Source organism: Drosophila santomea, chromosome 4 (assembly GCF_016746245.2).
Source record: "Drosophila santomea strain STO CAGO 1482 chromosome 4, Prin_Dsan_1.1, whole genome shotgun sequence".
NCBI classification, from domain to species: Eukaryota; Metazoa; Arthropoda; class Insecta; order Diptera; family Drosophilidae; genus Drosophila; species Drosophila santomea.
Genome location: NC_053020.2, coordinates 627,046 through 650,688, shown reverse-complemented (window position 1 = coordinate 650,688; position 23,643 = coordinate 627,046). Strand labels below are relative to the sequence as shown.

General features: G+C 34.7%; 3 protein-coding genes across 15 annotated transcripts; 1 reads left to right on the top strand and 2 right to left on the bottom strand.

Annotated features, from left to right (window-relative positions):
• Positions 1-1,632: 1,632 nt before the first annotated feature.
• On the bottom strand, positions 1,633-11,009 carry LOC120454849. 3 transcript variants are annotated; one of them, XM_039640364.1, is made up of 6 exons: positions 10,852-11,009; positions 9,274-9,517; positions 8,691-9,213; positions 6,312-6,622; positions 5,630-6,253; positions 1,633-2,736 (listed from the first exon to the last, which is right to left on the bottom strand). In XM_039640364.1, the coding sequence occupies exons 2-6, from the start codon at positions 9,368-9,370 to the stop codon at positions 2,396-2,398; spliced, it is 1,896 nt and encodes a 631-aa protein (XP_039496298.1). In that variant the 5' UTR covers positions 9,371-9,517; positions 10,852-11,009; the 3' UTR covers positions 1,633-2,395. The 3 variants fall into 3 exon arrangements, with proteins under 3 accessions (XP_039496298.1, XP_039496296.1, XP_039496297.1); XM_039640362.2 differs by adding an exon at positions 10,137-10,306 and having other exon boundaries at positions 8,691-9,517; positions 10,852-11,005; XM_039640363.1 differs by having other exon boundaries at positions 8,691-9,517; positions 10,852-11,008.
• A 667-nt stretch (positions 11,010-11,676) lies between these two features.
• LOC120454856 (NADH-ubiquinone oxidoreductase 49 kDa subunit) lies at positions 11,677-13,913 on the top strand. Its single transcript, XM_039640388.2, has 6 exons — positions 11,677-11,858; positions 11,952-12,076; positions 12,142-12,251; positions 12,309-12,510; positions 12,876-13,063; positions 13,121-13,913. The coding sequence occupies exons 1-6, from the start codon at positions 11,767-11,769 to the stop codon at positions 13,808-13,810; spliced, it is 1,407 nt and encodes a 468-aa protein (XP_039496322.1). The 5' UTR covers positions 11,677-11,766; the 3' UTR covers positions 13,811-13,913.
• Positions 13,914-14,725: 812 nt separating this feature from the next.
• LOC120454857 (transcriptional activator protein Pur-beta) lies at positions 14,726-23,496 on the bottom strand. Of its 11 annotated transcripts, none has more exons than XM_039640389.2 (10): positions 23,355-23,496; positions 23,223-23,297; positions 21,914-22,117; positions 21,803-21,865; positions 21,633-21,745; positions 21,408-21,510; positions 17,386-17,504; positions 17,211-17,332; positions 16,523-16,631; positions 14,726-16,433 (listed from the first exon to the last, which is right to left on the bottom strand). In XM_039640389.2, exons 3-10 carry the CDS (start codon positions 21,954-21,956, stop codon positions 16,278-16,280), a joined length of 828 nt encoding a protein of 275 aa, XP_039496323.1. In that variant the 5' UTR covers positions 21,957-22,117; positions 23,223-23,297; positions 23,355-23,496; the 3' UTR covers positions 14,726-16,277. The 11 variants fall into 11 exon arrangements, 9 of the variants coding, with proteins under 9 accessions (XP_039496323.1, XP_039496331.1, XP_039496330.1 ...); XM_039640397.2 differs by having other exon boundaries at positions 21,803-21,841; positions 23,355-23,475; XM_039640396.2 differs by having other exon boundaries at positions 16,523-16,628; positions 23,355-23,471.
• Positions 23,497-23,643: the final 147 nt, after the last annotated feature.

Genomic DNA, 23,643 nt, shown 5'->3' with positions numbered 1-23,643 from the left:
CTGGGTGTTTTGTTCTGACTGCACCGCTTACAAAAACCTATTTACAGTGCAGCTTAACAATCGATTTGAAAATAATTATCAGAGGAAGCTTTGCTCATAATAAACTTACAGTGTGCCCTAATGGTGATGAAGATGTTTGTGTCTTGAAACGAAATCATTCTTTAAGACAGTAAAGGCGGTAGGTAGGCGCTAAGACAAAAAGGTAGTACAAATCTTCAATTCTGTTCACTGTCCAAAAATATGCTGTCAAAAAATGTGTTAAATATCTCATATTATCTTTCGGTAAGCCCAGTCCTTAAAATTTTCGGAAAGCTGCTCGCTTATAAAACTGTTCTTATGCAATCTTTGTTAAATGAATATGTGTTATCCTTACAATTCTTTATATAATTCTGACTCTTGTCTTATTATGTAGATAATTACGGTTCTATTGTATGAATCTATGTATGTTGTATGTAATGTTCCTTGTAAGTATGATATTAAGTAATTGATACGTAATAAGTAACAGTACGGTCCGCAGTAATATGATCCTGCCAATGTAATAACAACCTGTAATTCTAAAAAATACATTTTCGTCGCTTTAAAGGCTTTTAGTACATTGACAGAAAGTTTTGAATACAAGGTCTAAGTAGAGCATATTTTTAAGATATTCACTCATAGAATTGGACTGAATCTAGATTTCGGTTCCCACCTTTCGATCGTAATAAATTCGGTTTAGTGTTCAGGTTTGCTGTGGCAGTATAGAAATATAAATTGCCCGAAAATTTATCAAATTTTTTGATTTTTTAGGCTATATTGCAGTAAATAAACTAGCAGCCTAAAAAAAAATAAGCAAAACATATCAAACACGACGAAGCTTACACGTAATGCACAATATAGGTGTTACTTTTAAAATTAGTCGCGACAAAAGCACAGTTTTAGAACACACCCCACCGATAAAATATGAGATGTTTGATACTGCATATTTTCAATTATAATTTGTAAATAGTGAACTCGCTGTGTTTGGTTTGGTTTTAACCACATGTTTATACGATTAAATTATAGACACGCTCACATGGTCACGCCCTAAATAATTAGATTGTTTACTATATATAGACTATGTATGTAAATTGTAACCTTTTTTCACATAAAGGTAGCACAAGATGACTCAATATATATTTCATAAATTACGATTTTTTAATAATTCTTATTTTGCGATATTTTTAATTTTTAGTTGTTATTTTAAATTTACAAAGTTTATAACGTTTCACCTAAACATTTCTTGTATATAAGTTTGTGAATTCTATATGTATATACATATATATTTTATTTAAGGTTAATAATCACTTCTCGATACTGCTTTGTTCATTTACAAAATAAAATGTTATTATTGATAAGGAATTATAAAATAAAACAAAACAATAAAGAACATAGAACTTCTAGTTGAGTTCTTTAAATTTCACCTTTACCATATTCAAAATACCTACCACGATTTTAAATATACATGAATGCATACTAAACACATACATAAGTTTCATTTGATCTTATTCAATTACAATACTTTTGCGTGGCATTCCGCAATCTGCAATAAAATGTCTTTAAATTACTTACGTCTTATTAACTACGTGTTTTTAGTCAGCGATGCTAATTAATTTCAGTCGAAATATCCTTCGTACAGGATAACTTATTTTTCAAACAGTATAGTGATTTGTAATGGGAAATTGAAATTAAATTAAACCATTCTAAACCCGTACGTTATCTTTTTTCTAGTATATTTTAACTATTTCCTTTTGACATTTCCTTCAGTATGGTAAGAAACAAGAAAATCGGAATGATAATTTTAAATGACGAGTTACGAGGACTGGTAAAGCTATAGCTGTAATGGTTTTGCAATTGCTACATCGCTTTACCATTTTTTGTTATAAATGGGAATATATTATATTTCTGTCCCACACATACAGCTATAAGTAATTTCAGAACACCAGAAGGACACAATAAAAAAGAGCGGTCAGGGGACACTGGCAGTGTCAAATGGCCTTTTGTATTATTCTGTTTCGTAATAGCATTCCTCTCCTTCGTCTTTTCTTAGGCAATATTAGTTATATCTAGAACGCTAAATCTATATTTTAATGTACTTGGTATATTTAATTTCTTTACTTATAAATTCTATTTCACCTTTCTCCTTTCTTTCTGATCTATTATTTTAAATTGTGAGTCGTAGTAACTCGATCAATTGCAATTACATATCAAAATCAATATCAGTAAGCATATCATTTGATTCCAACCTCTCCAATCCACTACTTTTATCACTGTTTATATAGCAATAGCCGGAGAAGAGCGACAAATAATATTGTGTGATATTGGTATTCTTAAAAATAACGTTGAACATGGTAACACAAAGTCGAATGTTCATAAAAATTCACCGGTCATATTTAAATATGTCGGCTTTCTGGCAAAACAACCCATTTTTAGTGGTTGCGGTGATTTTAACCATTTCAGGTCTATACCGCAACGTGGTTTGAAACGAGCTTTGAACAAAATAATGGATGCCAAGGATCGCAAAAATGCTGAATAAAAATGATGAGTTTATCCAATATGCACGCAAATGGCAAGATTGAATAGATGACAGTGGTAAAGTCGAAAAGATCCAAGTCCATAAAGCGAAGAAGTGACCATCCGATGTCGCTGTGCCACTATTATATGTCAGCTCTTCATTTTTAACAACCTCGTTGGGATGTTTGTTGTAATGATGGTGGTCATCTGAAAATATAAATAACATATTAAAAAAAATCAAAAAAAAAAAAATTGCTATCTATCGATATCGATATAATCTATTCGATATCTGATAAAATACTTGAAATCGGCGTAAAATATGTAGTGTTTCTATGTCCAACGACCCTTGCGTGTGTTCTTTTCATGTTTCCTTTTCGGATAGTATACATAAATAATAGTTTATTTATTAACAAAATAAAATTAAAAAAATTAAATTGAAAAGTATGTATTAGGTAGGAGGATTCGTTTCCGACCATATAAGGTATATATTTTTGATCAGGATCAATAACCGAGTCGCTCTGGCCATGTCCGGTTGTCCGTCCGTATGAGCATAGAGAATCTCGGGAACTATAAAAGCTAAAAAAAGATGCGGCCACGCCCAATTAAACGCCCACAAACTGCCACACCCACACTTTTAAGGGGGGGGTAGGGTTTTGAGGGTTCAAAAAAAGTGATTTTTTTTAATTGCATATTATGAAAGTATAGTAACTCAAGATTGTTGTCTGTAAATAGGAAGTCAATCGGAGCAAAACTCACAAAGATATAGCTTTGGAAGTAGGCGGGTCTCGAACGACTACCTGAGTAATCCCTCAGCGGGGAAGACAGCAACAAAAACTTTAAACACGTTTTTCTCAAATCGATGTTTTTTGAGTCGGTGCACTCTGTATCTCAAAATCTATTCAACCGATCGTTCTCAAATTTTTTACAGTATTTCCTTACATAATTTATGAGGTAACGCTGTCGAGATTTTTTCGTTTTTGATTTTAATTTTTTTATTATTAACAACAATAGTCATGAACTTTGGCCAAAAATCGGTATTTTCACTTTCAAGTTTTGTAAAAAGTTCAAAAATTATAATAAATGGAAAAACTCGACAGGGATACCTAGAGGGACATAAAAATTGATGGAAAAACTTTGGGTATTTCATATCAGATTATCCAGTGCTGAGGTATGACGTGCACCGCAAAATGTATTTTTTCTGAGGCGCCTGCGAAGAATTGCTGCCATTCGGTCAATTTTCAATATTTTTCAACCAATATTTCACAGAATATAGTTCAAATACTACTCTTTAATGTACAATAATCAGAAATAAATTTACTTTTACCGTACGCCCAAAAAAAAATCTGTAAAAACCTGTTTTTTTCTCCCTTTAAAACCCTACCCCCCCCTTAAAAAATTAAAAATTGTTTTCATTTCATTCTTTTTTTATCGATATTTCAGAAGATGTTAAAATTTCTCGTTCGCACTTCCACTACCTTAGTAACAGGTATCTGATAATCGGGGAACTCGACAATAGCATTCTCTCTTGTTTGTTGTTTAGGTTTCGCTCTGATCGTCAGAAAATGTCTAATGATGATAGGGCTGCCATATTGGCTATGCGATCAAAAGCCCCTGTGATATACGTGTTCAAGCTGGCTTTGTTAAATCTTCATTTATGGACTTTTTAACCATTTTGAAAAACGAAGAAGATAAAAGATTCCCATTTGTTTAGTCGGAGAGCCTTTATAATAGTTTTCCTACGGGATGAATTTCCTAATTACAGATGCAGTGGGCAATCAAAGATTTTTGGACCCTAAACCTTTTGACGGAAATCAGTGAAATCATAAATTGAAATGCATCTTTCATATGTCGATGAGATTATTTTTAATGACGATTATACTCCTTGCTCAGTTCCAGTTCGGTAATACATATTTATTTTATACCCTTCTTAAACTCTTCGGCTTACTGTTTAGCTGTTTTTAGAAGAGAGGTAGAATGACTCTATTAGATTCAATCAAGGACAGATTAAGAATCTTCTTCATATTTTAAAGTTTAATTTAACAAAGTGGAAGCCCAAAAACGTACAAACCTGAATTTAACTGTTAAAATATTACGAACACCTATATAACCGTTGAATAAATCTATCCAACTACAAGGCGGACATGGAGAACAAAAACCATTGAAAGCATGATTGTAACTTGATTAGTTATACCCGTTACTCGTAGAGTAAAAGGGTATACTAGATTCGTTGAAAAGTATGTAACAGGCAGAAGGAAGCGTTTCCGACCATATAAAGTATATATATTCTTGATCAGGATCAATAGCCGAGTCGATCTGGCCATGTCCGTCTGTCCGTCCGTCTGTCCGTCTGTCTGTCCGTCCGTATGAACGCTGTGATCTCAGGAACTACAAAAGCTAGAAAGTTGAGATTAAGCATACAGACTCCAGAGACATAGAAGCAGCGCAAGTTTGTCGATTCATGTTGCCACGCCCACTCTAACGCCCACAAACCGCCCAAAACTGCCACGCCCACACTTTCGAAAAATGTTTTGATATTTTTTCATTTTTGTATTAGTCTTCTAAATTTCTATCGATTTGCCAAAAAACTTTCTGCCACGCCCACTATAACGCCCACAAACCGCCCAAAGCTGCTACGCCCACACTTTTGAAAAATGTTTTGATATTTTTTCATTTTTGTATTAGTCTTGTAAATTTCTACCGATTTGCCAAAAAACTTTCTGCCACGCCCACTATAACGCCTACAAACCGCCAAAAACTGTGTTTAAGACTCTCCTTCTCCCTTCCACTAGCTGAGTAACGGGTATCAGATAGTCGGGGAACTCGACTATAGCGTTCTCTCTTGTTTAAGTTAGATTTGTTTGCAGTGCATTGTTGTGTTGTGTGTAGCACAATCCTTTAGACTTGTTTTTAAAATAAAATAATAAAATAAAATCGAGAAAATATTGGTTTTGAGTAGCACTCAGAATGAGTAATGCACTCATAAAAAGTATTACCTATTTTAAACTTAAAACACAACTTGAAAAATGGTAAGGAGTACTTTTTTGCTTGGTAATCTTCATAAATTCTCAACTTTCTTCATTTTTTAAAGGCCGTTACGTACCGTTTCCGTTAATATTACTGTTAGCATTACCCTTATGGGATGGATAGCTGTGTTGCGTAGGCACATTGTTTATCCGTATCCCAGTTTGGATGTGGTGATGACCGGGGTATGCTCCATTTATTCCACCACGTCCTGGTTGTAGCATATTAATGTTGCCATGACCATGGCCTGGTGTCAATATAATCCCTCCACCACCAACGATTGCAGGTCCAACGGCATTAGTTCCTACATGATTACCGATTATGTTTGGCTGTATTGGTATCCGATTAAATTGATCAATGTTTGAATTAATAGTGGTTGGTATGCCATTTAGATTGCTGTTCCCGCTGAGTGGATTAATTGGTATTCCTGGTGACTGAGGTCCCCCTATAATTACGCCTCCATTTATACCAATGTTGGTTCCAATAGCTATGTTATTGCCCTGGCTATTAACATGACTATCATCATTATTCGCTAAATTGACATTGATGGCTCCTCTAGTGTCTGTACCAGATTTAGAATTGCTTATCGCCTTGGTTTTGTTCTTGTTCTCGGGACCACAACACACTTTAAAGACTACTTTCATGTTATTTGTAGAGCATCGACCACCAATTCTTCGATATAAATCATCCTTAGATGATGTAGCTAAATAAATAGTAAAAATAGTAATATCTTTAAATTGAGGAATCAAAAACGAACTCACAAATAAAGTAATAATCATTTCCAGGTAGGAATTCCAAGCCACCTGGCTGCGGTGTAAATGGCCGGAAAGTTATTGTAAAAAACATTAATTTCTGAGGTTTATCACATATAGCTATTACTCGCGGATCTGCATTTGTTATGCGACATGTTTCATATTCCACTTTAGACACATTGTAAATTATATATTTTTCAGTTTCGTTCTCAAAAGTCCCTGGCTCATATACTGGGCATATTATATGCACCTGGTCGAACTCAAAAGCAAGATTGCCTTTATTAACATCGATTATATGATCTGTGTTATCAATCCGAAATCTGTGGATAAAAGAGAGTAACTAAATTAAATATGTTTTCGGGAGAAACACGGATAACGATTTCAATTAAATAAGTGCAAAACCATTAGTGTGCACGACACTGCGTACAATAATTTAATTAACAGTTCAGGAAAAATGCGAAAATCAACATTCTAAAAATGGGTACTGTTTTGCCGATAAAGAGAATCATCTAGACGTTACTATTTAACTTTATTTAAAAGTTTCTTTACAACTTGGCCACGAAGTAACGGGTGTTTTTTTTAGAGGTATAGAACTTTAAGTTGGCATTACTGTTCAAGATGGCGACCGATTTAACAGCTGTCAAGTGATTTATTCTCAGTTTGGTTTGGCAATTCGTCATGCGTGCTTACAAAATCCAACTCGTGCAAGAATTGAAACCAAACGATCATCAAGCAAGGCGTAGATTCGTCGAATGGGCCCAAAACGAGATTGCTGTTGTTCCCGATTTTTCATAAGCCTCCAAGATCTTGTGATTTAACACCGCTAGACTACTTTTTGTGGGGCTATGTAAAGTCATTGGTCTATGCGGATAAGCCACAAACGCTAAACCATTTGGAAGACAACATTCGCCGTGTTATTGCCGATATACGGCCAAATGTTGGAAAAAGTCATTGCAAATTGGACGTCCAGATTGGACTACATCCGAGCCAGCCGTGGCGGTCATATGCCAGAAATCATATTTAAAATGTAATGCCACAAGATTATCTTTCATGTCAATAAAATTCATGTCAATCGAATAATCCATCGTTGTTTTATTGCAATTTAAAGTTCTATACCTCTAAAAAAAACACCCTATATAATATGGCGTATAGGTATCAGGGATTCTTCACAAATTTTGTGAAATTTAGAGACGAAATATAATTTTTGTTGGTACTTTTTATAAATTTATTTATTTAAATTTAATTTATTTAAGGAAATTGTATTCCGATTACCGAAATAGGATTATTCTGACAAAATAAATTTTCTGTTGCTCTATGATTAATAAGTACATATCGAAATAAAAACAAGAGAGAACGCTATAGTCGAGTTCCCCGACTATCTGATACCCGTTACTCAGCTAGTGTAAGTGCGAAGGACAGTTTTTGGCGGTTTGTGGGCGTTAGAGTGGGCGTGGCCAAAAGTTTTTTGGCAAATAGATAGAAATTTACAAGACTAATACAAAAATGAAAAAATATCAAAACATTTTTCAAAAGTGTGGGCGTGGCAGCTTTGGGCGGTTTGTGGGCGTTAGAGTGGGCGTGGCAAAAAGTTCTTTTGCAAATCGATAGAAATTTACAAGACCAATACAAAAATGAAAAAATATTAAAACATTTTTCAAAAATGTGGGCGTGGCAGTTTTGGGCGGTTTGTGGGCGTTAGAGTGGGCGTGGCAACCTGAATCGACAAACTTGCGCTGCGTCTATGTCCCTGGAGTCTGTATACTTAATCTCAACTTTCTAGCTTTTGTAGTTCCTGAGATCTCGACGTTCATACGTACAGACGGACAGACAGACGGACATGGCCAGATCGACTCGGCTACTGATCCTGATCAAGAATATATATACTTTATATGGTCGGAAACGCTTCCTTCTGCCTGTTACATACTTTTCAACGAATCTAGTATACCCTATTACTCTACGAGTAACGGGTATAAAAAGCATACAGAAATGGGGTATACATGGCCCGATGTGATTAACAAAGGTAATTGGGCTATGTGGTATAGTCGTCTGTACAATAAATAATGACAATAGTGATTCTATCGGAAATGACTAATGCAATGCATTACAAATTGCTAATTAATAATTGTAAATTTATAGTCAATAAGCCAGCAGTGTAATTATTGATAAAATCAATTATATTTGAATTTACCAATCCCCTAAGCATTTAGTTACTCTTTATATTTTTGTTTTCACATGTACTATTGCACATGCACTAAAACTTAAATATAACGTTAGCAAGCCATAGTTGTAATATCTTAAAACAATATACATCTGTAAGGCTAAATACAAAACTGAAATTGTCAATTTCAATTCAATTTAAATTATAATACCGTCTGCTTAAGTACTTACATGCTGTTTGATGTGTTCCAATGCATGTAAAAGGTCTTGGCGCAACTGGACATGGTGGAGAGTAGAACCGTTTCCATACAAATTAAAGTGAGCAGCGTAACAAAGGATGTGGCGCCAAATGTTGGAAATGGAATCATCATTTTCCATCTCACCGGTGATGTCTGAGGCGAAGATAAAAAGCAGTTTCTGTTCTTAATCCTCTTTTTACCAAGAAAATGCGGTGATGCCTTTGATTCTATCCCTGCTTCCACCAGTGCAGATGATTGCTTCGCGGATGGTTGGCTTTTACTTGATGAACAAAGCGGTGTAAGGTTGTTGAAAGCTTGAAACTTGCTTTTGCTTTTAGACTTTCGATGCATAGCTGGTTTATTCGTCGTCTTAAGCGTCTTATGGCGAATTCTCGGAATACTCTCAACACTTCCTGGCACGTATAGTTTAATGCTTAAAGGTTTTCCAGAGTATAGCTGAACTTTATGTTCCTCCTTATGTTGCTGCTCCCGATGAGTGTTGCAGTTGGGGAAAGCTACCAAGAGCGGTGGATGTGAGTCTTCATGCACTTTACTGGTAGTTAGGCGCCTCTTACATGCCAACATAGTCCGACGTTGACAACTGTCTTGAATCTGAAACTTTGACTGGGTCCAGGACACAGTAAGACGTAGCTCCTTTGATCGTTCTTGCATACCGCCAGCAATGTTTTCGATGTTAGATCGTTAGTAGCTTGCTTGCTAAATGTCTCGATATAATATACCATAAACCTCCGAATTAAGAATATGTTGACTGGCTACAGCTACATCCGTGTCGTTCCACACCAATGTGTCTTGCTCCATCTGCAACCAATAGAATATATGTTTTCAAAAAAGTTGTATTCAATTTGTAATTCTGGGCAATGCTAGCTTACTTATCAATTAAAACCCTCAAACTACAGTGTAACTTGCAATAAAATTTAATCACTTTGAACGGCAGTCCAAGTAAAGACGAACCGCACTAATGGATGCGCACTACTATGCGGTTGGGTTACTATACACTCATAACTTATTCTTGTAAATGAGTAAATGTTATGAAGTGTGTTTATAGAGTAAGGTGTAATTTTACGTCACAAATGTTTAATATTACAACTTTTGTATGCTAGGGGCGCCTTCGTCACTTGGTTTTCACCCCTTAAAGAGGTTATTTTGTATGATACATTTATTATTTATTAAATTATTATTTAACATTGAAATAAGAAATGCCTAAAAAGTTAACAGGAAATGTAACAGATCCTTTTTTAAGCCAAATTCTCCTTTACAATTTATCTCACACTTCGGTCAAGAAGTATACCAGACAGATATTACAGAGATAAAAAAAAAAGTGCGACTAAATATTGCAATTCCTTGCATTCGTCGGCAGTCGGGGAAAAGAGCTGTTGGTGCTGATCAAGAATATTTATATTTATGTATGTATATTTACCATACGATCAAAAATTTGCCTCACATCGATGATAGTCTATAAATGAAAGCCTATCACCTCTGCCACGGGGACGTACTATAATGAGATTTTTGAAAGTTCTTCGCCATAACTTTGAACAACGCCGTATTGATTTGATTGTTTGCTCACACGCACTTATTTTGTCAAGTCCGCTAGATTTAAATTAATTATATAATAAGGTCAGCAAACCATTTATTAATTCATCGTGGGATACTAAACATTAATATATGTTATGTACATTTGCTATACAGAATCAGAACAGGGTTGGTAATGGCTTGTCTAAATTTAAAAGTATTTATTTACATGCGTAGACATAACACGATCAACCTGCCTTAATTATAACAATATATAGCGGAACGGCACTCTTGACATTCAATTTATAACCGAACAATCATATTCCTTAAAAATTGTTATTCAAAAAATAAAACATCACCATAGCATTATACAATTGCACATGTATGTATACACCAAAAGACTTTTCTGTATACATACACAGTGACGACACACTCCCCGGAGAGACGGAATAAACTCTATATATGCACAGACATTTTACGTTCGGTGAAATGTTCTTATTTGATACGTTTAAGAAATTGGTACAAATATATTGGTATAACGATAATTAACAAACATAAACACCAACATATATATAAGCACAGAACAACGTTTTCCCTTTTAGGAAAATCTATTTTAAAATTACATTTTCACATGGTTAAAAATGTTTCCAAACCGGCTTTTGTCTAAAGAGGAATACTCGAAAACAGCTCATTTAAATTACAGTTTTTTTTCAAACTTGGACTACATACAAGAATTATTTATATAAATAATGGAGAGCTAGAGCTATTATAAAAAAAAAAACTTGTTTAGAGATGGAACATAAGACGATGTTTACTCTTTTTTTCGATATATCCAGAAATTAAAGTGCATCGATGGTTTTACAAGTAGTCGTTAATGATTTAGACCCTAAGGCCCGTAAGAGCTTATGATATAAGTTAGAACTTTTAGTTTTTATTCATATAAGAAAGGCCAGAATATTGAAACTTTCTTACAATTAAGGAACCGAGAAATTTGAATAAAACATATCATTTAAACAAAGAGAATTTCTTATACTCACAGTAAATAACGTACCATATAGTTAGGCAACTGTCTGACTCCGCCTAATATTTTATTTATTGATTTTATTTATAATTTATGGTACCATGACCATTTTGTGAGTTGATAGTTGATTAAATTATAAAGCTTAAACCTAATGTGTAGATGAGAATAATTTTATTTGTTTTATTAAGAATAAATTTATTAACGACTATATAGCTACTGCAGAAAAATATAGAAATCAATTGGCAATGATAGAAACGAAATCAATTTTATTTGTTATTCACCAGTTTTTGTGTGTAATATATATTAAGAAATTAATGTGTTTTGGAGTTAATGTTCATTAAGCAACAACCAGCGATATAAGATCAGTGTAAATACAATATAAGTTGCACCTGATTCGCTGGTGTAACCCGATGTTCGATATATTTTAACGAAATTTCGATTGCGGACAATTCTTCGGCTGTATTAGCTTCCTGAATTGTTAATTTAGAATCATCTAAAGAGGAATTGGACTATCAGGATGGCCAATATTATGAGGCGGACCTTGATTCCCGGACTTTCTCACTTGAGGCTACGGCCACAACTGGTTTCATTAGGATCGGCCGCGTTAACGTAAATATTAAACGCTTACATAATTCGAGTATACCTTTTATTTTAGTAATGTACATATAACATCCCGGACCTTATTGGAAACTCGTTGTTTAGTTCTCAGGAGACGCGTCGGGGAGCCGCAAAATGGTATCCGGACCCTGAGTTTATGAAGCAGTTTAGCGGCCCGGTGATGTATCCAGACGAGGTCACATCGCTCTGGAAAGTGCCACCATGGAACAGTTAGTTCGTAACCCAATCGTAAGTTGACCCTCGAACTAATCGCTTGATTTAATATCTCCACTAGGCAAGGTAACGCCTGTCGAGAAGTCTGTGCGTAATTTGACCTTGAACTTCGGCCCACAACATCCCGCCGCCCACGGGGTCCTTCGTCTTGTGCTGGAGCTGGATGGAGAGGTTTAAGCTGTTAATCGACCACTGGCTTTATAAAAATTAAAACCTCTGTTATTGCAGACCGTCATGCGTGCCGATCCGCATATTGGGCTGCTGCACCGTGGGACCGAAAAGCTCATAGAGTACAAGACATACACCCAGGCATTGCCGTATTTTGACCGTCTTGACTACGTCTCCATGATGTGCAACGAGCAATGCTACTCGCTGGCTGTCGAAAAGCTCCTGAATATCGATGTGCCTCTTCGTGCCAAGTATATTCGAAGTAAGAATACAAAGTAATTTGCTCTCGCCCTAGGCTGTGTGTAGTCGTCAAGTTGTCGGTAAATTCAAAGTTTCTACGAATCGATTTCCATATTTTTGTTTTCAATATATGTATAAATATTTCAACTATTTCCATAAAACTTCCGAAACTTTTTTTTTTTTAATTTTTAATTACTAATATTACTACTTAAAAAAATTGATTTTTAAATGTGATTAGATTATAAAAATGACTTAAAATCTTAAATTGAACGCAATAAATCACATTTTTGGATAAGTAAGCAAAAAAGAAATGCGGATTTTAAATTTGTTGCCAGAAAAAAAAAATATTACCTCTTTGCACTTTTTTGAAAATATTATTTTCTGCAGCTCTTTTTGCTGAGATTACTCGGATTCTGAATCACATTATGGCCGTCGGAACACATGCCTTAGATGTTGGTGCACTAACACCTTTTTTTTGGCTATTCGAAGAGCGAGAGAAAATGATGGAATTTTATGAGCGAGTTTCTGGTGCACGGATGCATGCTGCCTACATACGTCCTGGTGGAGTGTCATTGGTAATGCATTAGCACACATATTAAAAAATAATATAATTATTTTACGTTGTATGACAGGATATGCCTATTGGTCTGATGGACGATATCTATGAGTTTGCATTAAAGTTTGCCGAGCGGTTGGACGAAGTGGAGGATGTGTTGACTACAAATCGAATCTGGGTGCAGCGGACCGAGGACATTGGGATCGTAACCGCAGAAGAAGCCTTGAACTATGGCTTCAGTGGAGTCATGTTGCGTGGGTCTGGCATTAAATGGGATCTTCGAAAACAGCAGCCATATGATGCCTATCATTTGGTAGACTTTGATGTTCCCATCGGCACCAAGGGCGACTGCTATGACCGATATCTCTGCCGGGTCGAAGAGATGCGCCAGTCCTTAAGAATAATTGATCAATGCCTAAACCAAATGCCTGCTGGAGAAATCAAAACGGACGATGCCAAGGTGGCGCCTCCGTCACGGTCCGAAATGAAGACATCCATGGAGGCACTTATTCACCACTTCAAGTTATTCACCCAAGGATATCAAGTTCCACCAGGGGCAACATATACGGCAATAGAAGCTCCGAAGGGTGAGTTTGGCGTTTACCTTATATCAGATGGTTCCAGTCGTCCATACCGCTGTAAAATCAAAGCTCCTGGGTTTGCTCACTTGGCAGCTTTAGAGAAGATTGGAAAGCAGCACATGCTAGCCGACGTCGTTGCAATAATTGGAACTTTGGATGTCGTATTTGGGGAGATAGATCGATAATTCTTTAGAGAATGTACGCCCTTCCTTCTCTGTACGAACCTGCTTATAAGTATAAAAATTATAAATACTTTAAAAATCAAATAAATCTTCGGTTTTTCAATTACTCGTAGGCTATGTAATCCCGGGAACTAAAAGCAATAAAAGTTAAGACTAAGAATGCATATTCTAGTAACGCCTATATATTACCTTCGCTAGTGTGTAGACAGACAATACTTCTGAATGACTGACAAATACAGAAGATTTGACTTTTTTGACCATATTCTTATTCGCACCATATTCTTGCGCGATTCTCTACATAATATGCCATTTAATGAGGTTAAATTATTCAAAATAAAAAGTATACTTTGCTAAAGATACAGATGGTTTATTTTTTGATGAGCGCACTAGGAGAGTGTGCGTCCGAAGAATACGAGTGATACACCAATCGAAAGGCAGCACATAAACTACAGAAAGATTAAATGGTTCAGGAGAAACAGCAGTGAAGAGGTAAGAGCAAAAATTGTATTAATTGGAGCTGATGGGCATGGTAAGCAATATAATCACCCATACAATTAAAACAATTCATGTAATGACACTCCATTTAAGAGATATTCTTAAAATAAGATTTTGTAGATTTTTCTTTTAAATAGATGTAAGAAACCACTTCTAGCACCTTAAAATGTACAAGTCAAAATTGTAAAAAGTTAAAGCGAATCCGTATTAAACATTTTACTGAAAAAAGAATGATTTTGTTTAAACCAAAGAAAATGGTGTTACTCATACAAACATCGGCCTTTGTTTTTATTGGATGGATTCTAATATTCTCAGACCGCAATTTTTCGTCTCTAAATCGACTGCTATGATGAATAAAAATCGAATAAATTATCTTAGCAGATTTTCAATACAGCCCCATTCGAACACTCTCGGTGGGACAAATTAATTTGTTAAAATTCAACTTTATTTCCATGTTATATTCACAAAACTCTTAAAATAATTGTATTCTTGCCAAACAACATTTAAGATAAACCCACGTTTTATATTTAACTATTATGTTGAATCTTCTGTAACATATTGCCGCTTACACTTGCCCGATAATTATAAAGATTTTGTGTTTATAGTCAGATTTATCGACTCTAGTAAGGAAATTTGTAGGACTTCTTCGGATGCATTAGTTTCAATAGTATTATAATTGATGAAATTATTTTTTATTTTATCTAGTGAACTAGCTCTCGTTAATATTAATAAAAACATAAAATTAATTAAGAGAGCAAATACATTTTTTTATACCAATTCAATGTGTCATTATTGAACCCAAATTTTGACAACTTTCAATACTAAATAATTAGTAGCACTAGTTTTTTACTTAGCATACCCAATCTGTACACGATATTTCTCTAAGGAAATTTATCCGGTAGGTGCTTGTGTTGCGCTTTCAATCTATGTTGTAATTGCTATGCATGTTCATCGTACTTAGTAATTTTTTATTCTACGTGATCACATGAAACTTTTGTTTTAAAAACGCGGTTAGCTGTTACTTTAATTTGTATTATAATTATAACATATTATTTCTAAAAGCTTTAACAATTTTGTAAACTTGTTAAAGATGTTTCAAATTACATTAACATGAATTAGTTTTGGTATAACCAATCAACTTAAGGAATACATATAATGAGAAGTATGACTTTACGTGGCACAAATTATCAATTTCAATTTGAAATTCTAGTTGTATATTAGCTAACAACAAAAATGATACAAATTAAAATAATAGCAATGTAATGTTCAACTGAAATTGATTAGTGTGAGTAATTGTTTTGCATTGAATATGATGTACTAATTTCATACTGGGATTAGAAACTTGCGGCTTTACTTGTAATTATTAACTGATTATTATCAGTAGTTCTCCGCTTTTTTGTTTACTCCTTGTAAATTGGCAATGGCCTTCTATTAACAAGATCCGATTTTAAATGAAAAAATAGGTCATTGCACACACAATTAGGAAAAAAAATTAATTTTGTTTGTCAGATAAATTAAAATTAAACAATATTAAAACGCTGTGTCAAAAAGAACTCCGTTGATGTGAATATTTTGCGAGTTCCAAAGGTAGGAAATGTAAAACAGGAGAACGGCTTTTCTAATTTTCACTTGTAAAACAAACGATGAATAAATTAAAAATTATTTTTACTTAGTAAAAGGCAAACATTCAGATATTTAGAATTAAAAATTGATTTTGGGGTTTAATTTTCTCTAATGTAACTCTTAACTCATTTATGTTTTTTCATTACAAAATTATATAATACTAAAACATATTTTGCTAAATGCAAAAAAATAAACATATTTCAGTGTCATTTCAGCTTAATTAGTCGCATGATTTTTAGTTTAGTTATGTCAGACATTACAAGCTTTATATATATTGGTATTGGTTGGTCAATCGACATTTATTATTTTTTTTGCGCCTTCTTATATGATTGAATAAATCACGGTATGTTGTTTATTTAAGACTAGTTGACGATGTCGGTAAATTAATTTCGGCAGTAATTGAGTCGGACGATTTTTTCATTTTCTCGCAATAATCATTAAAAATATCTCGAAAGCGTATCCAACATTTCTCCGGAATAGTTATCGAAGTGCGAAAGTTATTTTTCACCTTCAAGTAAAATACACATAAATAATACAATAAATCACCATGCTTTACATAGAAAAAATATATATAAATATAAAATGTTTTGGTTATACTTCGCTTATCCGCATGTAAACCCCTCGATTATTTTGTCCGATATCAAAATAAAAATTTTTATTATCGACCTTCATATGACGCTCTTCCGGTAAATCTCCTTTGAACCTGCTAAAGAAAATAGCAATAATTACTATTTGGCAAAGGCACAACAGTTTTATTCGATTTCCAATCGATAAATTTGGTCACAGTAGCTTCTGTCCGACCATTTTCATGGCAATGGCATTGCATATAGTTATAGGATACATATAATAAATGTATGTTATGTTAACTATGATCAAAACTAGAAGTACAAGCCGCACAAGCCTGTCACTTGGAAACAAGCTTTTGATATTTTTACAAACCGTAATAACAAAATGTTGGAATGTTATTGATATTTTATATAGAATATTTTAGTCAATTCCTATACCGATTTTGGTTTAAGAACATTTCTCTGGTGTCCATGATACTTTAGCACCTTTTTAACATGTTAGCTCTCATGAACGTTAATATAATTTTAATTTTACGGGCTCACATTTTTCGGCTGAAAATTTCTGATTTCAAAGGAAAGGGATTTAAATTAACTATTTTGAATATTCTCATTTTGCAAGTTTTATAAAAAAGAAACAGTATGATTTTTTTAGGTATAAAGTTTTTAAAAACCTTCCTTAAGGGACCATTTTCGTTATTTCAAATTTAGATGTACTTTACCCTCCATCATTTGCTCCAAACTCTTCTAACAAATCTGTAAGAGCATCACGAAATTCGATCATGCCTTGAGCCGGTAACGCGATTTGAGATCTAGGCCCGCCTCTTGTTATTGTTTGCGATACCTAAAGAAAGAATTAGTTATAACAAAGCAAAAAGATAACTATCAAAATTTTACCCGTAAAAATCGGCCACGCGCATTTTCCTTTAAGTCCAAGTAATATCTTCGATAATCTTTTATCATCATTTCAGATTTAAGTTTACCATCTTCTGGTAAATTGTCGGTGTTTGGTGGACCTGTATAGTGTCCAAAAATTCTTTACTAACTTATGTTTGTATCAAAGTACCCCAAACACTGTTCTTTGATTGAAAAAAAAAACCGAGATTTTTACCCGTTACGTTAAAACAAACATACATTTATTTTCCATAAAGGAGATGTAATTTATCATAGACCCGCATTAAAATAAAGTTTAATGTTAAGTTCATAGCTTACGCATAATTAAATATAAGAAACAACGATTGAATTTCTGCGGAGTTAAAACGACCCCAAAACAGATTCTGACTCTGAAAATCCGTTTTCAATAGATCTTGATGTAGAACACGACTTTTATGAACATTTTTAAATGTAAAATACTTATTTATAGTCATTTTGAATGCATTGTTATTGTTTAGTTATTATATATATATTATATATTATATAAGGTTGTCAAATATCTCCCTTCCGCCTTTTTGTCTTTTGAATTTCGCGGCTATGTACAAAGCGCTACAGAGCAATACTATACATAATTTGAAAGGTCTTGACATAACCTACAAAACGACGCTATGCATGATTAGTTTGGATATTGCGTTCAACAGTTATAGACGTGTAAACATGGAGTTCACTAACGCCGAAATTCGCGCTATTTTAAAGTTTTCCTTCGTTAAAGGCAAATCCGCTAGAGAAACGTTCCGTGAGATTAATGGTGTTTTGGGGGATGGTACTCTATCACTTCGAACCGCGGAGGAATGGTTTCGACGATTCAGAGCCGGTGAAAACGACACCATGGATAAGTCAGCCGGCGGAAGACCTGTGACGACAAATACCGATCAAATCATGGAATACATCGAGTTAGACCGGCATGTGGCATCTCGTGACATCGCCCAGGAGATGGGAGTTAGTCACCAAACCATTTTAAACCATCTGCAGAAGGCTGGATACAAAAAAAAGCTTGATGTTTGGGTGCCGCATGATTTGACGCAAAAAAACCTTCTGGACCGAATCAACGCCTGCGATATGCTGCTGAAACGGAACGAACTCGACCCATTCTTGAAGCGGATGGTGACTGGCGACGAAAAATGGATCACATACGACAATATCAAGCGAAAACGGTCGTGGTCGAAGGCCGGTGAATCGTCCCAAACAGTGGCCAAGCCGGGATTGACGGCCAGGAAGGTTTTGCTGTGTGTTTGGTGGGATTGGAAGGGAATCATCCACTATGAGCTGCTCCCATATGGCCAGACGCTTAATTCTACCATCTACTGCGAACAACTGGACCGCTTGAAGCAGGCGATCGACCAGAAGCGTCCAGAATTGGCCAACAGGAAGGGTGTAGTGTTCCACCAGGACAACGCCAGACCACACACTTCGTTGATGACTCGTCAGAAGCTACGGGAGCTCGGATGGGAGGTTTTATCGCATCCACCATATAGCCCGGACATAGCGCCAAGTGATTACCACCTGTTCCTGTCCATGGCGAATGCCCTTGGTGGTGTAAAGTTGAACTCCAAAGAGGCTTGTGAAAAGTGGCTGTCCGAGTTCTTCGCAAATAAGGAGGGGGGCTTCTACGAGGGAGGTATTATGAAGTTGCCGTCTAGATGGAAACAGATTATCGAACAAAACGGCGCATATTTGAGCTAAATCCGATCACTGTAACACTTTTTATAAAGCATTGAATAAAGAGCAAAAAAGCGGAAGGGAGATATTTGACAACCTTATATTAAGGTTATGTGTTAAAAAAAATTAATTAACAACATTTGCTGAATTTAACGAGTGCTAGCATAATTAACTAAGAGGAAACATATCTCATATGGGCGGCTAGGGAAGGCGTGGTCAGATCGGTCTGAAACTTGGATATGTTTTTATATGCATCGACACTATCATATGTACGAAATTTCAAAAACCTTGCTTTAAAACTTTAATTTTCGTCGAAAAATCGGCTTGCTGGCCCAATGTGCACTGTATGCATATGGGATGAGATTGATATATGAAAGATAACTACTAAGATTACAATAAATTTTAAATTGCCCATGCAAGTGGCGGTTTATCCCTAGAGACTTGCGTTGCATATCATTAAAGGACAGTTAGACATTCTAAGCATGCTTTAAACCGTATTATAACAAAATACAGCTGCTTAAGAATAATGATTAAAAATAACTTTTAACCTTTATGTTTTGACCTTTTTTAACCTTTATGCTGACTTTTAAAATAGAAGTTTTTTTTAACAAAATTCCGTAAAATAAACGTTTTGTTGATTTTTATTTATTAGGCAACAAAAGCAGCCACTCTTAGAAATTCAGAACAACTATCACATCTGAGCATGAGCTTAAAAAGATAGAGATAGATCGCGTTTTTTGGAATAATATAGTCATAATTGTTGACAATAAGCATACACATTCTGAGATTACACATGTGTTCTAGAAGATTGCCATGACCACTCTAGCGCCCAGAAAATGGTCAGACCTTACTTTGGACAACGGTTTGGATTTTAACATTGGTCGTGCCATAGGCGAATTTGTTCTATCGATATGTCATGATTATTCGGGACATGCCGAAAAGTAGAACGGACTTTTTCTTGATTGTACAAAATTTAGCGAAATACCATTTTCGATTCACATAATTTACACAGTCATTACCAATGAATGTGTCGTACATGATCAGTCTAGTCACTTTCTTAGGCAGGGCCGGCGACAAAGTTTCATTTGGTGTGGTGAATGTATTTGCTTGGACTCCCACGCAATACCTAAGCTTTTAGCTTGTTTTTCAATTAATACTTTAAGAAAGGATTTAGTATAAGCTGCCCTAGAAAATACCATCAATGAAAAATAGTTTGCTACCATAAATGATCTTTACTTTATAAGTAATGTAAAAAATATATAGCAATAACAAATAAGAAAACCATTTTTTTAGTAAAGACTAAAAAGAATACCAAACAACAGATTCTAAATGTCACCCAATTTAAAAAAAAACTTCTAAAGGATTCCCAATGATAAATGTGCATGGTAAATTCAAGTGTCCGCCGATTATATGTGGGTGTGACAATGTTCTGAAACACTGGCACCGCGTAGACGTAATTAGATTATCGAGCCGGGTTGATCTAGCCATGATCGTCCGACCATCTGTTTGTCCTTATAACGACAAACACTCAGGAGCTGTTAAACGTTAAAATCTACATGCAAATTCCAGTAAAGTTGTTGTTTATAAAGAAATTAAATTGCAGCTTCCCAAAGCAGTTTATTATGCGCATGCATATCTCCACTTCACACAACTTTTTATGATAAGTAACGAGTGTTCATCTACTTTAAATTGAAAGTCCAAAAATTTATTCCAATTTAAATATGTATAAAATCATAAAGTCTTAAATTTTTTCTTCGGTTTGTGGAGTTAGAGTTACTATAGAACTGTTATTCAAACGTATGTTTGTCCCGACCTCATTATATGAGCATAAAAACTTCAAAAATTTGTTCTGTTTTGATAAATACTGACTAAAAGCAAGAGAGAATCTATAGTCGTGACTATTATGGACTTGTTATTTAGCTATTGTAAGTGCGAAAGTAATGCAGTTAATAGTCTGCTTAAGAATTGAACACGAAGTGATATTGTACTTTCTAGTACATTTGTAATAAACTTTTAATGGAAAATGATAAGCTATCAAATAAACGTTCGTAGGGAGTTGTGGTGAGTAGATTCTAGATCGTAACGGACGGTCAGAAGGACATTGACAGAATGATTCGGAGTGATATGTTAACTTTATACATACATTGGCTTTCAGCATCACTAAGTGCTACATTATGAATGAATATATATACGTTAACTTCTATTACTTCCTATTCTTTTTATTCTAGAAGTAACAAATACAAGAACAATTTAATGTAAATGGAATAGTTTAGTATTCTTAATAGAGTAAAGTTTAATAAAGTAAGCAATAACAGAACGGTAAATACCTAGAGAGGCATAGTAATCGCTAAATGACGACAAATGATCACGAAATTCAGCTGCAGTTGAAAGAGCCAAATAAATTTGACTTCGTCTACCATCGGCGCCAATCTGCAATTATTAAACCTGTTATACATAAAATTCCAACGCTCTGAAGTGTTATCAGCCAAAATCATTATTTTTTCTTTTTAAAACGAAAATTAGTACAAGTTAGTTCTAGTCTGATTATTTACCTCTGCAACCTTTATAAAACGACCTCTTCTATTTTGTTTTACATCCAAATAAAATCGTTTAGATTGTATTTGCAGCATTTTCGTAGCCAATTCCTGTTCAACGCCGCTTCCTCCTGAAATGAAATGAAAGTGATATATTCCGATATAACAAATAATTTTGCACTTTATACCTTTTGCAGAAGAATCGAACTCGTTCCTACTTGAGGTACCTTCCATAGTTGCAACATTATATTCTGAAATATTAGAACTGTTATATATTTATCGATAGGCGGCTCACTTACTTGATCCTGAGATGCCATCATCTCCGCTTCCCAAATCGGACATTACGAGACCACCTATGTAAAAAATCTCGAAGCTTGGAAAATAGTTACGCTTCTTTCCTCTTCCGCCGTTAAATGTGAGTCACTCTACTCTTGTGCCTCAACCTGCCAGCATCTAGTTAAAATTATATCCATTCATTTTGTCCGGTGAACAACATTCTCCTGCTTTAAGACCGTTACGAAATAAATAATGTTTAGATATAATCTTAGAAAAAGATTTGTTCAGAAGTGAAACCGAATACGTAATACGTATCAAAACTTATTTCAGCAAAGGCACTATTTAGGCACCCTTCATTAATTATCAATGTATGCTTTCTTAATACTTTAACTTTATTGCTCAAGTTTTTATTAATTTTTTCATAAATATTTATAAAAATTAAGAAAAATTTGTGATTTACTTATATGTACACACACTGAAACGTATATTAATAACATTTTGCTTAAAATATTTATAAAAGATTGAACTCACTTTTATTTGGAAATCGATACTTATTAACTGAACAAGATTAATCCCTGAATACATATGTAGACAAAAGTAAGGTATATATAAATGTACATACATACATATGTACACGCCATATGTACATACTTTGAAAGGTCGAAAATGTCTACTTTTTACCCTAAAATGTTCCTATGCATGCATCAAAAAAATATTGTTTCAAAGCATAACACTTATCTGACAATTAATTATAATCCCTTACGCCAGCAAACAATCAGTTGAACTACCCTATTTTAGTAATTTAAAATTTATTTAAACAAACAAATAACCCGATTAGTACAGAAATTAGTTGTTTACATTGTGTGTGTACGTGTTTGACATGTATCAGCTGTTCACCCATCGCATTCGTTGAATTGATTCGACTACCCAAGAAAAGTTTCAAGGTTTTTACATATGTATGTACGCAAATACGGATAGAGCCATTTTACAGACTCATGATTTGAATTCCGCAAGCTGCTTTTTGTATACATATCCATCTCAAACTTGAATACAACATTGCTTAAAACAGTTTATGCAATTAACTGTGAAACATGCACTAAATACAAAAGGGGATCTTTTTTTTTTTGCTTTAAGGGAGCTTCCAAGTACACATATTAGCGCAGCACAACTCGAAAAATGGATACAGCTCATGAAAGCAGGGCTAAAGCCAGTTGCGAATATATACAAGAGCCTTACGGTTTTCTAAACCTGACATTCCTGACTCATTACTATCACATGGGCTATTTTCACTCCATTCCTTAACTAGAAGTTAAAAAATAATATAATACGTACAACATCGACACACACACGCACTGCCCTTACAACTGACATCGACACTCGCCCATTTTATTTGTTCGTCGGGTGAAACTACAAATTCGTAGGATGAGAACAGATGGAGAATTGAGCCCAACAGGGCTAAAATACCTTAACGCCTTTGGAGGAAGACTGATGCAAATTCGCGTTTGAGAGTGTTTCGAGTCACAGCGAAGGCTTGCGCATGTTGTATGTTTATATGCAGATTTAGTAAAATGCCCAAGTTGGATTTGATTTGACTAACCATCCCAAGGAGAACGCTCGGTACGTGTAGAATCCGGCAGAACGCGTTAGGTTATTTCTCGAAGCTCCGTTGCGAGCACGTAACGAAACACAACGTAACGCATCCAATACGTCTCTGGCCGAAAAAGCTCAGATAAACTGCACATAAGTCAGCAAA

What these genes read in the sequence shown, in the direction of transcription:
- LOC120454857 (XM_039640389.2), bottom strand. Translation starts at nt 21,956, where the DNA reads ATGTCCGATTTGGGAAGCGGAGATGATGGCATCTCAGGATCAA. An exon ending in CGCGTGGCCGATTTTTACGG is followed by an intron (nt 17,333 to 17,385) that starts GTAAAATTTTGA and finishes TTCTTTCTTTAG; the next exon opens with GTATCGCAAACAATAACAAG. An exon ending in TTTGGAGCAAATGATGGAGG is followed by an intron (nt 16,632 to 17,210) that starts GTAAAGTACATC and finishes TATTTTCTTTAG; the next exon opens with CAGGTTCAAAGGAGATTTAC.
- LOC120454849 (XM_039640363.1), bottom strand. Translation starts at nt 9,370, where the DNA reads ATGCAAGAACGATCAAAGGAGCTACGTCTTACTGTGTCCTGGACCCAG. An exon ending in TGGAACACATCAAACAGCAT is followed by an intron (nt 6,623 to 8,690) that starts GTAAGTACTTAA and finishes TTTTATCCACAG; the next exon opens with ATTTCGGATTGATAACACAG. An exon ending in AAATGATTATTACTTTATTT is followed by an intron (nt 6,254 to 6,311) that starts GTGAGTTCGTTT and finishes CTATTTATTTAG; the next exon opens with CTACATCATCTAAGGATGAT.
- LOC120454856 (XM_039640388.2), top strand. Translation starts at nt 11,767, where the DNA reads ATGGCCAATATTATGAGGCGGACCTTGATTCCCGGACTTTCTCACTTG. An exon ending in TTAGGATCGGCCGCGTTAAC is followed by an intron (nt 11,859 to 11,951) that starts GTAAATATTAAA and finishes CTCGTTGTTTAG; the next exon opens with TTCTCAGGAGACGCGTCGGG. An exon ending in TGCTGGAGCTGGATGGAGAG is followed by an intron (nt 12,252 to 12,308) that starts GTTTAAGCTGTT and finishes CTGTTATTGCAG; the next exon opens with ACCGTCATGCGTGCCGATCC.